The 15557-nt window shown below is 37.9% G+C and overlaps 1 protein-coding gene across 2 annotated transcripts in view; it reads right to left on the reverse strand.

Annotated features, from left to right (window-relative positions):
- The window catches only part of AKT1 (AKT serine/threonine kinase 1), a 114432-nt gene that overhangs the window by 11178 nt on the left and 87697 nt on the right, over positions 1 to 15557 (reverse strand). For both annotated transcript variants that reach the window (XM_034418586.3, XM_034418587.3), the window contains exons 7-12: positions 13745 to 13810; positions 10815 to 10883; positions 9529 to 9654; positions 6598 to 6726; positions 1609 to 1823; positions 89 to 176 (exon numbers count right to left, since the gene is read on the reverse strand). In XM_034418586.3, coding sequence (XP_034274477.1) covers positions 89 to 176; positions 1609 to 1823; positions 6598 to 6726; positions 9529 to 9654; positions 10815 to 10883; positions 13745 to 13810 — 693 coding nt within the window. The remainder of the gene's footprint in view (positions 1 to 88; positions 177 to 1608; positions 1824 to 6597; positions 6727 to 9528; positions 9655 to 10814; positions 10884 to 13744; positions 13811 to 15557) is intronic.

Here is a 15557-nt window from a genome sequence, read left to right on the forward strand (position 1 = left end):
TTTCTCAAACTGCAGCATGCTAGCTGACACAGAATTTTAAAGTCTTTAACACAATCTAAAAAAATCCCATCTTAAAAACTGTAAATACCTTTTTTTCATACACATCTTGCCAAACAATGCCAGAAAAAAATTTGTGCTGCATAATCTCCTTTGCATCATCTGGTCCACCACCTAACCTGTTGCGGGGTGGGGAAGGGGGAGGGAAATCACCAACATTAATACGGTGCATTTAATTTAAATTCATTTTCTCTGAAGTGTTTCTAATGGCGTATTTTCATTCACAATAAAAGTACAACTTTGCTAAGAATTAATGAAGAAATGCAAGTTCTAACAAGCCTTTTTTTTTTAAAAAAAAATTTTTTTTAGGACCTTCCTGGAAGTGTTGAACACACGCTATTAAAATTTAAAGCAAACCACAATAAAATCATGTAAACTTGACCAAAACACTCAAACACAGCTACCCAGAGATTATCAAGCTTTTGAAAAAACCACTCTTCCCACATCACTGCCTTGCTGCCCCGCTCACTGTGGCCTACGATCACCCCTCAAGATACAGAAGATTTTGTTCTATATCAAGGAGCGAGACCTGAGACATACTTTACTGTTTATTCTCCAGGGATAATGAAGAGTATTCACAATAATTGTTTCTTTAGAAGGCAGCTATGTCCCAAACATAATTAAGAAACAGCACTGAAACAAAAGCAAACACTGTACTTGAAATGAAACATGTAGTGATCTTATGGAAAAAAGAATCTTCATTTGCTCTAAGAGTTTCTATTTCCCCACTACCTATACAATAGAGTTTCTCAAATATCTATGCATCTATTGATACACTACTAAAACCCTCACAGTGTTTATCTGTTTGAACCCACAAGTTAGCCCAAACACTGCATTATACTGCAACACTTTCTGAATTACAGTACCTAAAATCTGCTAAAGGATCCTATATTCCTTTATTCCTATAAAACTGAAATTTCCACCATATTGAGGCCAGTTTTATTTGTAAAGTTATGGCCACTGCAGTGTCCCTTGGTCAGGTGATCATGATTTCTGATACTCCCTGTCAGCTTCCACAGCAAAGTCAATGGGGAAATTGGAAGAAAGTCAGAAGTCACTTCTGCTCCTGCTGCTGTTTTGCCTACCCATAGTCATTTTGTTTATGTAAGTTTTATTCCTAAAGCTTGCTTGCCACTATAATTATTTTTCTATTTATGATATATGCTCTTCTTAAGATGTTCACGGGACCATCCAACATTGGGGTAAAAATAAATATGGTCACCCTAAAATTTAATGTTTATTCTAGCCATATCAAATTGCACTACCTTTCTCTTAAGGGATGACCTAGTGCACTGTGTGTGTGTGTGTGTGTGTGTGTGTGTGTGTGTGTAGAGTGTGTGTGTGTAGAGAGTGTGTTTGTAGACTATATGTTTGGAACTTTATCAGGGGACATAAAACAGCTAAACAATAACAAAGAACACACATAACAGACTTAGATATACTGAGAAATCAAAATCGCAATGAATGGAATAATGCAAAACATACAGAAGACACCTGACTGGTCATTCAAGAATCTGGGAAGCATTCAGGTCAAATGCATTAAACCTTCACCTTTGCTTTGGATCCTTCTTCAGCAAACCTGACAGAAGAGACTTTGCTTCGGGTGACAACGTACGTGGAAACCTAATCTCTTCCATTAGGATGAGCTCAAAGAGTTTCTCGTGGTCCTGATTATAGAAGGGAAGACGTCCACACATCATTTCATACATGACAACTCCTAAGCCCCACCAATCCACTGCACGGCCATAGTCATTATCCTCCAGCACCTGTAGACAATGGCAAGAATTCTAGATCAATGGCAAGCTTTTCACAAAACAAAGTAAAATGGAATTGTTCCCTCTAACAAGTTGACAACTTAAAAGGAAATCCTACTGAATGGCCATCTTCAGGCACGATGCAGTAAGTACATCTCACATTGTCCTTAGCCAGTTATATTGTCTAAGATGCCATAGCCTCCTGGAAAGCTACCTTCCTTCCTCTTTAAGGAAATGTCCTTCAGAAGTCTGGACTACACATCATTTCCAGAAAACAACACTGATTGTGCTGGTTATCAATGATGGGTATTGTAATTTGGAAGTACCAAATTGGGGAGAGTCTGCTGTAAGACCTTTGCAACAGACTTGTTATTTCAATGGTTAAAAATCTGTGACACACACACACCCTCAATGAAAAGTTGTTGAACTTCCATCTCCTACAATTTCTGCTGCCCAGGCACAATACAAATTGGACTTCTGCAACTTCTGTTCAGTTTCTAACTGTTTGTTGGCTGCTGCCTAACTTGCAAAGATACATTCATACTTAACAACATAAGCAGTACAACTCAAACAACATGGTCGTAATGAAGATCTCAAACATAAGACACTGAAAGCATCGAGAGCAGGGATAGAACATCTTGGAAGTTTGTTCTCTACTTATTAGTGCCTGCTAACTGTTTGCTACTTTGCTTTGGGGGGAAAAAAATTGGAACCTAGAAGATGGCCTGCAGTGAAAAACCAAAGGCTGCCAGGTATTGGATTACCCCACGCAGGTCTATTTACAGCATCTTCTGCTGTATGATTCACACCAAGCGACAGCTGGCTCTGCAGCTGCCCCATATATGTAGAAGCCCAACACAGCTGCTTCATCTGCTAGGATTCCAGGAGCCAGGCTCATCAGCCTCTACGAGCAATCCGGGAACAGGGAGGAGGGGTGTCACGCTCCTCATGTGGGGTTGTGCAGCATGCCAGTTGACCCCTGCTCAACCAGTTGCACTCTTCCCTGGGAGGACATTTCATCTCCCTGGACAGAATTCAAATCAGGGCTGGATTCTGCTAGTGCAGGAAACACAGTACTATATTGCCTTTTTTTTTTGTTTTGGCTGCTTACTCCTCCCTCCCGGGTTTTTTTTTAAAAAACAAGATTCAATGCATTTTACAAGGCCATTTAACAGGTGTTTACAAAATCGCATTTCTCCCAAATATTCTTGGGATGGTCTACATGATTTTCTAGGATCATTTTTGAAACAAGAGATGTTCTTCCTCAGTTTTTTTTTAAAATGCAAACATTGAAGAGTTTGTTAAAAAGGCACACATCCATCAAAATAAATTATCCTAAACACTAAGCAAACAGCTATATAATTTATCTCAATGATCAGCAACAGTAGCCAGAGGGGAAGAAACCCTTTCATACATGGATAGTGGGATCCATCGCAAGGGAATGCAGTTTTATTAAAAGTGAATTTCCTGCACTGGTTCTATAAAAGACATTATGAAGACACATAGAAGACATCTTATAGTATCTGCACTCTCATTAATACTGTAGCCTAGTACTGCTTCTAGAGGAATGAATGCTTCAATGACCAAGAGCAGCCCCAAATACAATCCTCAACTGTATGTTTTAAACTTCTTACTGGCTGTATGTTTAATACATCTGGATCCTGCCAAGTAAAGGAGATTTGAACATGAAGAACTATTTTCTTGAGTCTCCTAAGTTGAGGTTTTAGTGGTTTTTTTTAAAAATTGTATTGATGGTTTTTTTTTTTTTAAATAAAGATGGTAAATGTCTTCAATATGGAAAGCCAGATCTTCTCTGAGTTATGCTCCCTTGCAGTGGATTCAAGTAGTCAGCCTACAAGAGTTCTCATAAGTACCGACAAAAGCATGTTCTACATCAAGATGCTATTTTAAGCTTGTCAGTGTTTGGAACACAAATGAAAAGGGGGGAAAATCTACATATGGTAGTAGGAATATTAATGCCCTTGCATGTTTTTTAATTGAATTTGGGAATAAATAAGGATAAGACAAAAAAAGGTCATTTTACTTAAAATAACTGACTGGTCAAGTTGAGAGCCAACAATGCTGAACAGCTGCATGGTTGGAATTTACAAGAGAAGGCACAACAGCTGTAAACACCTTGGTGACCAATACATCTAACACATCAAAGCTGACGTGGTACAGCCGCAGCCTTCGATGTACCAAATTCCAGCATGACCTTAAAACAACTATGCAGCAACTGTACAAACAAGTTTGAAGGCCAGATTCCAATTACAAACAGATGACAACAAGGCAAGCCTCACTTTCCACTTTTTAAAAAAGGTTAAGTGACTTCATTGATATGGGACATTTGCTAGTACATGCTCATCGGCTGGTTTGAAAGCCAACTCACTGACATGATATCTAAAGGATAACAGAAGTTAAACATGCCCTCTCCCCAAATGAGATATTGTTCCCAAACCCAAGTTATTTAGTATTCTTTGAAAATTCAAACATGCTCCCCATATTATCCAGGTAACTGTTTCTACATTCATGTAAACAGGCCATATGATTAGTTCCATCTTGCAAAGTCATGGGGGATCTATGGATTGAAATAGAGTAGCTTTTCTTTGAAACTATTTTTTTCCCCATATATGCTGGTCTGTAATTCTTGTCACCCTTATTCAACAAGACAGTTGTGGGGACTATGGAAGACAAGGGCTAGAGGAAAATGTTAACTGGATTTGGAGAGACCAACTTCCCCAAGAGAAACCTAGAAACCATCTCAATCTTATGTGCAGGGTTACTGTGAGGACCAAATGAGTACAGAAGAAAGTCACGTACAATGTCATGTTTCCCTGGGAAGAAGGATGGGATAAAAATGTACTACATAAATAATTTGGGTTAGACTATACAGCTTGCTTAATATATACACCACATGGTGTGTATATTCTCATAACTTCTGGAGTCATTAGTCACAAGGAGAAAACACTTGGTTTGAACTCATGACGGAAAATTAATTTTTGCTGATGTAATTCATTGCTATAATATATATTGACAACTGCTAGGGAGTTGATGGTTTTTATTGTTCTTATACCTTTGTGTCACCCCTGACTCTTGTGATGGTCTATGAGTCTAAAAAAAGACTAATCTGACTCCTGGAAATTACTAAAAGTAGACTAGACCAGAGTTTCTCCACTTCTGCAACTTTAAGATGTGTGGACTTCAAGCTTTTGGAGCATTCCACCTGCAGAATTGTAGGAGTTGCAGTCCATACATCTTAATGTTACTTAAGTGCAGAAACAGTAGATTAGATGAATTCTTTGAAGGCCATTAATATGGCATTTTCACCATTTGATCCTGCTGCAATTATAAACCTATATATTCTCATTCATTCATTCAACTCAAGAATGGCAAACATACCTAATACTCCTGTATTCTATTTTCTCCACAACAACAACTCTGTGAAGTGGATAGGACTGAGAGACTGTCTGAAGTCACACAATTGGCTTCCATGCCTAAAGTGGGTTTAGAGCTCACAGTCTCCTGGTTTCTAGAATAGCACCTTAATAGCTAAACCAAAATTCCTCTACTAGTTCACAAGATTTGGGCAATGCAAATTCAGAAAAGCCAAACTGAATTCTCAATAGCTTCCATTGAGCTTTATATCTACATGCCTAGGTAACAAATTTCAAATCAGATTAAGACTGAGACACATCACATTATGCTCATTAAGGCAACCCAAGATAATCAGAGAAAGGATGCTTTCTCTGCTTTTATCCCACTCCCCAACTTTGTATTTTCTCAGATGCAAGTAAATGGCTATTCTTCTTTTTTATGAGAAACCCTAACTAAAGACACAGTGTATGAAAAGCAAAATCTGTTTTTTGTGCATTTCAAAGTGATTAATTTATTACAATTACATCACACTATAACCCAATTAACTCTCAGCAATTCACATAAACATATATAAAAATTTAAAGATAAGTTGGTTGCGGAAGGTGCACAGGAAGAGAGCCAATCAAATTTCAAATGGAAGCTGTTCCAAGGGGCTGGTGCTATTACTGAGGGGCAAAGCCTCCTGACTTTCAGCTCTTGGGAGTGGGAACCATAAGCTCCTTCTCATTAAAAGATCATGGAAGTGCCAATTTTATTAGAGAATGCAATCCTGACAGGAACCTGATGCCAAGCTACTGAGGGCTTTATAGTTAAAACCAACATTTTACATTGCACCCAGAAGCTTCTTGGTGACCAGTGCAGGTGTAACGTGATCCCAAAACCAGGTGTTAGTGAGCTCATGGACCACTGTATTCTGGACCACTGGTTCAGAAGCTTCTAAGTAGTTCTGAAAAACACCCCCATGTTACAGTTCAACATGAGGTACTGCAAGTTGTTTTCTCTCCTGATAGCACTGCAACTGGCACACCAGCCAAAGCTGGGCCAAGGTCATAGGCCATGGCATCTCCTTACTATTGAGCAGAAACTGAATATCCATGAGGACCCCAAGTCATGGACCTGCTCCTTCAGGGATAGTAGCTTTCCATCTAGAGATAATTTTGGAGCAGACAGAGACCTCTTGCTTGGGTTCAAGTTCAGCTTGTTCTCTCCCATCCAGAAAAGTGAAGTGGCTTTCAATAAAAGAGATACTTTAGCAGAGTTAACTCCAGCCTCTAGTGTCAAGGCAACATAGAATTAATGAACACTCACACTTAGTTGACTTTTATACAGTAATATTTTGGGAAATATCTTAGCATCTATTTTTGACGAAGGAAAATCTCTTGTGATAATATGAATATAATATGAAAGGTACCTCTGGGGCAAGGTATTCTGGTGTGCCACAGAAAGTCTTCATTGTTGCTCCATCCTTGATCCCTTCTTTACATAACCCAAAGTCTGTTATTTTTATGTGTCCATCTTTATCCAGCATCAAGTTTTCCAACTTAAATAAAAACATATAAAAAGTTAGACACGAAAATCATCCAGCTAAATACTGAGAATCTTCAACATATTTGTAAAAGAATCTTTAATATGTTTGTAAAAGTGTCCTAAAATGATGTTTTTTGAAAGAACTGCTACAAATCTTACACTTACACTTTAAGTGTTTATTACTGTAACACTTATGTTCCTCCATTTCCAATGATTCTGAGCAGCCTTCTGTATTAGTATCAGAAAATTAAAACCAAAATCAATAAATATGACTATCACTTATCAGTCTAATGTGCCGTGTGTGTGTGTGTTGTTGTTGTTTTTGCATGAGCCTTGAGTTGGGGTTGACTCCTGATGACTGCCTGGACAAGTCCCTGAAGTTTTCTTGGCAAGAATTCAGAAGTTGTTGCCATTGACTGCTTCCTAGGGCTGAGTGTGTGTGACTGGCCCAAGGTCACCCAGATGGCTCTATGCTTTTTATAAGATGGGCAAATATGTAAATATTTTAAATAAATAAATAAATGTTGCAGATATGGGATTTGGAGATTAGAAGAATAGTGTAGAAGTCTGTCAAGAAATGAAGATTGGATGGAGAATTTTCTGAATTATTCTATAGAGGACTAATCACCCAAGGCATCGGCTATCCATGCTTACATCCCCTGCTTCAAAGCTGCTGAAACAGAGAATCAGGACTGCATTATTTCTTTCAGCATGATGAATAATGGAGATTGGAGAGTAACCCTTTGCTATATTTTTTTTCTCCCAGAATAAACAAATCCTCATGCAAATAGTAGCTATTTAAGATGTGGAAAACAGGGAGAATGATAAGGGAAATAACATGGAGGGACAAGTATTTCAATTATATCATTCTGTACATGTGGGGAGTGGGAGAGGAATGAAATGTCAAATAATTTCCACTGTCTCACCTATATTTTGTATATAGCAACCCAGGCATATATTCTGGGAAATAGTGTTTTATAAAGTATTGATTCATTGGGAAACAGTCATGGAAAAAAAATACCTTTAGGAGAATATAACTACCCTAACTCTAACTGTCCAGCGTCATTGGGAGTCAGGCAGCACCAAAATTTAATAAGTAATAATGATGATTATGTATGTTACCATATATTGCATACATTTAGAAGAGGATTCCTTCTTCCTTTCAGATATGGAGGACTTATTTTTTAAAAGATAATGCATGCTAGTTTGACTTTTTATATACATTACTTCTATACTGTCTTTTTTTAATAAAAGAACTTATAATTTTAACAATTCAATAGCTAGCATAATAAAACATTAAACAAACTGCCAAAAAGTGTAAATATTTGGTGGTATATAAGAGACAATAAACATGTATAAATAACAAATAAAAATACCTTAAACACTTAAGAGCCAATTAAAATAATTTAAAAGTATTTAGTTAAATTACACATTTTACTTTGATATCATTTAAACATGATAAAATTTGCTTTATAATAGAGTAGGGGATATTTTCTTAAAATTAATATGATCTCATTAGCTGGGAACATATGAATAGGACTTTCATATTGCTGCAAAAATCTGAGCCATCTATATAAAAAATGGAAAATCAGGGCTAGATGAATATTCAAACTCAATAATATTACAATGTACTCTATAACCATGAAAAGTTTAAAGACCTCAAAAGTACAGGCCATCAAACCTCTTCAGCTTACTTAAGTGAAGTTTTACTACTAATTGGGGCAATTTCTTCTATAATATTCTGTTGATTAACTTCTGTTGGCTCAGAACAGCTATTTTTTTTGTTCACAAAAGTAACCAAATGGTAGCTAAGCACTCAGACTGGGATTACTGGTCCATCCAATCACTTTCACTTACTTCAGTTTCCTTTACGTTCCATTCCAGTCCAATTTAATACATTGTTTAAAAGTGTAAGTGCTCTGTAACTGACCAACATGCAGAACATGATGGTTATGCTGAGCTCTATAAGGATTAAAAAACTGACAATATATCCTAGCAGAGTTTCAATAGATAGCAACACTTGATCAACCTTAACATAACTCAGAGGCTAAAGAGGACCTGGTTAGTATTGGGACGGGAGATCTCCAGGGAATTCTTGAGCTGCAGACTAGATTGGGAAATTAAAGAAAAAAATTCTAGGAGAAGCCAATGGCCAATTATCTCTGTACTATCAACAAAACCTTTTATCAATGCCTTCATTTAACCCTCAGGCACCAGGCTCAACTCAAAGGAGTCTTTACCTTTAACCATGGCTGCCTATTCAGACTGGTCACAGCTCTTCAGAGTTTTGAATAGAGAAATGCTCCTTCTATCAGTTTTTACCTGAATTTATTAGGCTTAATATAGAACAGCACTTTATAATAGGAGAGGAGCCGCAAGCGATATTAGAAATGTGATCAGTGAGTCATCCAATACAATCAACTGATGAGGCCAAATTTCAGAGCGCTTTGATTTTTTTTATTCTGAAGATGATTTTCAATTTAGCTTCTTTAAAATGTTGATGTTTTGTACTGAGACTGTATTGTATAAATGAAGACCTCCAAGATCCGTTCCAGCTCTGTTATGCTGTATTCTGCAAATGTATTTAAACGTTGATTTTGTATTGGTTTTCAATACAAACTGAAAAAGAACATACTTTTTCCAAAGTACCAAACATACCAAAAAGAGGTATTTCTACATACCAAAAAGAGGTATTTCTACAACTGAATGAGATTTTTGACATGTGAGGAGAGGAGCGCTGTCAGAGACGGGGAATCATTGATCAAACTAGTATTTTTTCACAGATTTAGCATTGCTCCACCTCCAATCTACATACCTTTAAGTCTCTATATACCACATTTTTCTCTGAATGTAGGTAGTCCAACGCCGATACAATTTCAGCCCCATAAAACCGGGCACGATCTTCAGAAAAAACGCGTTCTCGTGATAGATGGAAAAATAGCTGGAAAGACAAATAATTACATATGAAAAGTAATTTATGCAATGTCTATAAAGGGAAGTCAGTGAAAATAATTAACATGCATTGCTTATTTCATGTTTCCACTTGGCACATTTCCTTCCAGTTTTGTTAAGTCTTGTGTTTGTTAAGTCTTGTGTTTGTTAAGTGTTCTATGTGCTATAATAGAGCAGGGGTGAAATGCTCCCCGGTTCAGACCAGATCGTCCAATCTGGTAGCAATGGCGGCGGGTGGTTCGGAGAACCGGTAGCAAAAATCCCTGCCCACCCCCCCCCGCCACCATGCCCAGTTGAGCCGCACGATCATCAGAGGCTTTTTTTTTTACTATTAAAAGCATTTTTTCTATAACCTCTTCTGATGAAAAAATGCTTTTAAAAGTTTTTTAAAAAAAGCCTCTGATGATCACGTGGTTCAGCTGGGATAACAGAGGCTTTTCAAAGCATTTTTTTCTGCAACCTCTTGGCCGAAGACGTGGTAAAAAAAATGTTTTGAAAAGTCTCTGACGATCCCAGCTGAGTTCCCTGATCAGCAGAGAGGCATTTTTTAAAGAGCCTCTCTGACGATCCCAGCTGAGTTCCCTGATCGGAGGAGAGGCTTTTCAAAGCATTAGAAAAAATGCTTTGAAAAGTTTTTTTTTTAAAAAAAGTTGCCCATGCCCACCCAGTCACATTACCCTCTCCCCCACCAAGCCACGCCCACAGAACCAGTAGTAACAAATTTTACATTTCACCCCTATAATAGAGTCTGTTTAGTCTAGTGGTTAAGGCCCCAAGCTAGAAACTGGGAGACTGTGAGTTCTAGTCCTGTATTAGGCATGAAAGCCGTCAAGAGTGACTTTGGGCCAGTCACCCTCTTTGAGCCCAACCACTCCCAGAAAGTAGGAAGAAAAATGAGTGCTAGATATGTTCAACACCCTGAGTTATTTGTCAAAATAATAAAGGCGGGATATAAATAAATAAATTTAAGACAGAAATGCCAAGGAGCAGAACTGCCTCCTTATACGTACAAAGCTTCTGCTCTATCATTAATCAAAGGCCTGATCTTTGCAAGTTTTTTTAAAAAGTTAATAGACAAACTGAGAGGTTTTCCAACCATTAAAATGACATCACTTAACAGCATTTGATTTTGAGGAACATGATCCTTACCTCCCCTCCATTAGCATATTCCATAACAAAACACAAACGGTCATGCGTCTGAAAGGAATATTTCAATGCCTATAAAAAAGTAGACAAAAATCTTAATTTTACATCATCTGTTATGCTTTATAACCAACCAAGAGATTACTGGAGTTGGACCTGTGCCCTGAAACTTCACAAATCGCATCTGCTGTAACAGGAAATGATGAATCCCTCTCTACTGAATGAACCCCTGCCCCTTTCTAAAGTGAATACTTTTAGTATGCACTATGAATATTCTTGTTTTAATTGCAAATTTCCTCTTTCTTTTCTCTTGCTTTTTATACATATTTCTCTATGGCACAGTCTTTTAGACTGTACTGAGCAATACAGTGCAATACAATGCCAAACTGAGATAGCAAAATTTGTGAAAGAGTTTGCAATGCAAGAACAGTGTCAACGAGGATTGTTGTTTATATTGGAATGAAACAACTTTAACAATATTCAATAATGTTCAATATTCTCCCTAATTTAATTTTTCCCTCTGATGATTGTTACATGCATGTTATTGAATAATGGAATGATGGTAGCAAAAGTAAAGTGTATAATGAATGAAAAACGAAATAAAGTAGACATTACTTTATTTAGCTTGGACATTTCTTACAATTCAGTAACGACATTCAGCTAAGCTCGAGAAGTGAAGAGAAGATAGATACAAGAAAGATGCTGGAGTATTTCACAGAGACAGCCAATACTGAAGATTATGCCCAATTCTGTTTCCAAAATTGTGCACCAAGAAGACATCCTAACTATAATTTTTATTATTTATTTATTCACATTTATATAAAAGTTATTGATTTTTTAATTAATATGAATGTGCTTTTAATGATTTTTGTTGTATGATTCTGAATTTTTTGTACTTTTCTATGAGCGGTGAGTCGCTCAGAGTTATGTGTGTGAGACTGGGGGTTATATAAATTGAGCAAATAAATAAACAAATGAAACAGCTCTACTATATCTGATCTAAAGCTCCATCTAGCAAGTGATTTCCCTTTCACTAATGTTTTGCTTCCAGCAACCAGAAATGCATTGCTTCTGAATGGGAAGCCCCCAAGTGGTGATGCCTCCACTCATCATGAAGATTTTTGCAGCGCAAGGAGTGCCAGCTTGGTTTGACATGCTCTCTATTTCGTTTTGCTTGGGCTGCAGCCCAGAAGTTACAGCTGGGGTTTCAGAGCCAGAGAAGGAGTCACAACGTTGGCCTTAGATAAAAATAAACATATCCATAAATAATAATGGATTGTATAAGTCACCATTTTCTGGATCCAGAACAAGAAGTCCCCCCCCCCGCCCAGCTCTGGCAAGTCCTGCTGAAGATCCATTAGCTGATCATGAATCACCTGGTTCTCTTAATGAAAGAATGATAAAATGACTTTATGTTACAAAAGTTAAAGAAGTCAAAAGTACCGCTTATCCAAACTTTTCACTTATTTATTTACTTTGCTTTCTCTGCTTCTCAATTCCTATTTGCTCTGAGTGAAGTGCTGAAGTAACAGAACACAAGATTCAAACCAAACTAAGACAAATATATGTGTTAATCTGATGTGCAGGAGTAATAACAAACTTTTTAGATTCAAACGCTCTCTTGAAGAATCATGTTTTCACTGGTTTTTGGAAGAAAACTAAGGAGGAGGTGATCCAAATGTCTAGGGCCACATGTTTCACAAGAGGGAGGTATGATTACATGACTGACCTTCCAAGCAGCTGAGCAACCTGGGTTACCATATGCTGAACCAGCTGAAGGTTCTGCGTAGTCTTCAAGGACAGCCCTATAAGCAGTGCGTTGCACTAGTGCATACACTGGATAGCAAAAGAGTCTGAGTGAGCTGGGAAGGCAAGAAAGGTGACCTTTCCCTATAACTAGGATGAGTTCTGCAACAATATTTGCCAGGTGATCAAGCACAACTACAAGATTGGCTTTCAGACCCAAAGAGACCAGTGAGTAATTAAGGACTTTTGAAATGAAAAAGGATAGGCAGAAGATGATTGTTTTCAAAGTAGACTAGCCTCAATCAAAACTGGATTTTAAAAAACAAGCATGTTTTAGAATACCCTACTAGAAGTGTTTTCTAAATAAATAACACTAGAGAAATTTTGGTATCTCTGAAAAATCGCTTACATGGTATTTGGGTTGATTGTGAGCATCCTGCTATTTTCCGCAGAAGGCTGGAAAGCAAATGTGTGCGTAAGGAACTGCATGCCTGGAAGAGTATGAAGATTACAAGATATGATGCTGCCTACCAACTTGTTTGGATTCAAAAAGGGTTGGACTAATTCACGGAAGTCATAGGGACCAATAGCTATTAGACTTGATGGCTGGTTGCCTCCCTCTGAAGGCCATCTGCTGGGAGAGATATGGGCTTCCTTGTGCAGTTGGTTTGCCACTGTGAGAATGCTGGACTTGATGGATCACAGGTCCAACCCACCAGGGCACTGCTTATGTTAAGTTCTAAAGTTTTGCCAAGTTACACATTTTATAAGCTTAATTTCAAGGCTGTAGTAAAAACAAATTGTCTCCGATACTAGAAATACTATTAAATCATCATGATGAGCAGGCACTAATTACTTTATCTAACATTTTCCAGGTTCTAGAACCACCAAGTCTCAATCTGTACCTCTTTGGATGAAAAAAAAAAAGGTGTGCGCACGCACCTGTGTCTGTGCATGCATGTCGAGTGAAGTTCTTTCCCTAACAATTGGCATAATAAAGCACTATTTGCTCGCAAATTGACTCTAAATTGTACTGCATAAACTGGATTAGGTTGCTTATCATATACTCCATCCAATTTGGAGAAATATATGCCTCTGAAATCTGCTTTTGTTAGTGAGAACAAACATAGAGGTAACCATCTTTTCTCATTCATAAGAGACTTTAAGAAAATTACAGAAAGAATGCTTACTGTTAAAAATGGATGCCTAGAATTCTGCAAAACCCGGTTTTCTGTCAGAGTATGTGCCACTTCATCCTGCAGGACAACCCAAATGGTAAAGAATTATGTGACAATTCAATTTTACTTATTAAAAACTACTTTTGACAGAAGAATAAATAAAACAGCCTTTCTAAATGTCCTAGAAAACGAAGCAGAGCATTTAAAAGCCACTTTATATAATACAGGTAAGAAAAATGTGGAATCCTTCCAGACTGCATCTCGGAAAATCATCAATTTGGAAAGGGCCATTTAGGCCCCCGAGTCCAATCCTCTGCTCAGCTCAGAAACCCAAATTCAAGCATCTCTGCCAGATGGCTCTCTATCCTCCATGTGAATACATCCAGGAAAGGAGACTCAATCACTCTCAGAATAACTGGCACCACTGCTGAAGGTTACTGCTACTGTCAGAATACATTTTTTGTGCCAAGGTAAAGGTAAAAGTTCTCCTCGCACATATGTGCTAGTCGTTCCCGATTCTAGGGGCAGTGCTCATCTCTGTTTCTAAGCCGAAGACCCAGCGAAGAAGTTTCCGTGGTTATGTGGCCGGCATGACTAAATGCTGAAGGCGCACGGAATACTGTTACCTTCCCACCAAAGCTGGTCCCTATTTTTCTACTTGCATTTTTTACGTGCTTTTGAACTACTAGATTTGCAGAAGCTGGGACAAGTAATGGGAGCTCACCCCATTACGCGGCACTAATGATTTGAACTGCTGAACTGCCAACCTTTTGATCGACAAACTCAGCATCTTAGCCACTGAGCCACCACTCAGTGCCTTAAGTAACTTAAAACTATTATTCTATGTTTTGTACTCTGGTCATGAAGGTCATGAACTCTGCAACATCTTGTCAGAAAATGGAAAACTAGTATTTATGCCCTGACCTCAGACTATTCAGACCTTTTAATCTCTCTTTCCTAGACTCTGTTCCTAGTATCCTGATCATCTTCATAGTTGTTCCCATAACCTTTTTTCCAGTTTGTCTGAATCCCTAAAGTGTGGTGCCAGAACTAGAGAGAATACTCCAGGGGTAGGAACTGACCAGTACAGAATAAAGTGAAACTATGATTTCCCATTGTTTAGAAACTATAGTTCTGTTGATGTACTTTAAAACCTCATTTGTTTTTTTGTAGCCGCATCTTGTGGCTGTTTCACACTCAGTTGCACTCAACTACGACTACAGATTTCAAATATTTCAAAATTAATATTGCTAAGCCAGATGCCCTGCATTCTGTTCTTCTGCCTCTATTTCCTGTTTTCTAAGTGAGGAAACTTGCATTTGCTTCTATCAAATGTCTATGGAGATTCTATCTTGCTTCTATCAAGTTTTATTTTGAGCTTGTGCCCAATTCTGTAAGATCCTTTGAATTTTATTTCTGCCTTCTAAAGCATCAGCTGCTATTCCATAAATCTGATAAGGATTCCTTCCCCCTCTTCATCCAAATAATCAATAAAATGCTCTAAGAGTGCAGGAAGAAGGCTGAATTAGTGCAGCTCACTTGATATTTCAACTGCACAGCTGATGAGAACCCTGGGTAGTATGATGTTTGAAATAGCTATGTATCCACTTAACTGTCACGTCATTTAGCTTACACTTAGCCTGCACTAGCTCGCTGGTCAGTATATTATGCTTTGTCAGATTCTTTGTTGAAATCAAGATACTGTACATCTCCTGCCATTCCTTGTCATTGACTCAGCTGGCTAGGATTGAAGGGAGCTGGAGTTCAATGCCTGGAAGGGCACACATTCACCATTATATAATTAATTTATATTTTAAGGACACAT

This window comes from Pantherophis guttatus, chromosome 1 (genome assembly GCF_059756535.1).
Source record: "Pantherophis guttatus breed Tessera chromosome 1, ASM5975653v1, whole genome shotgun sequence".
Taxonomy (NCBI): domain Eukaryota; kingdom Metazoa; phylum Chordata; class Lepidosauria; order Squamata; family Colubridae; genus Pantherophis; species Pantherophis guttatus.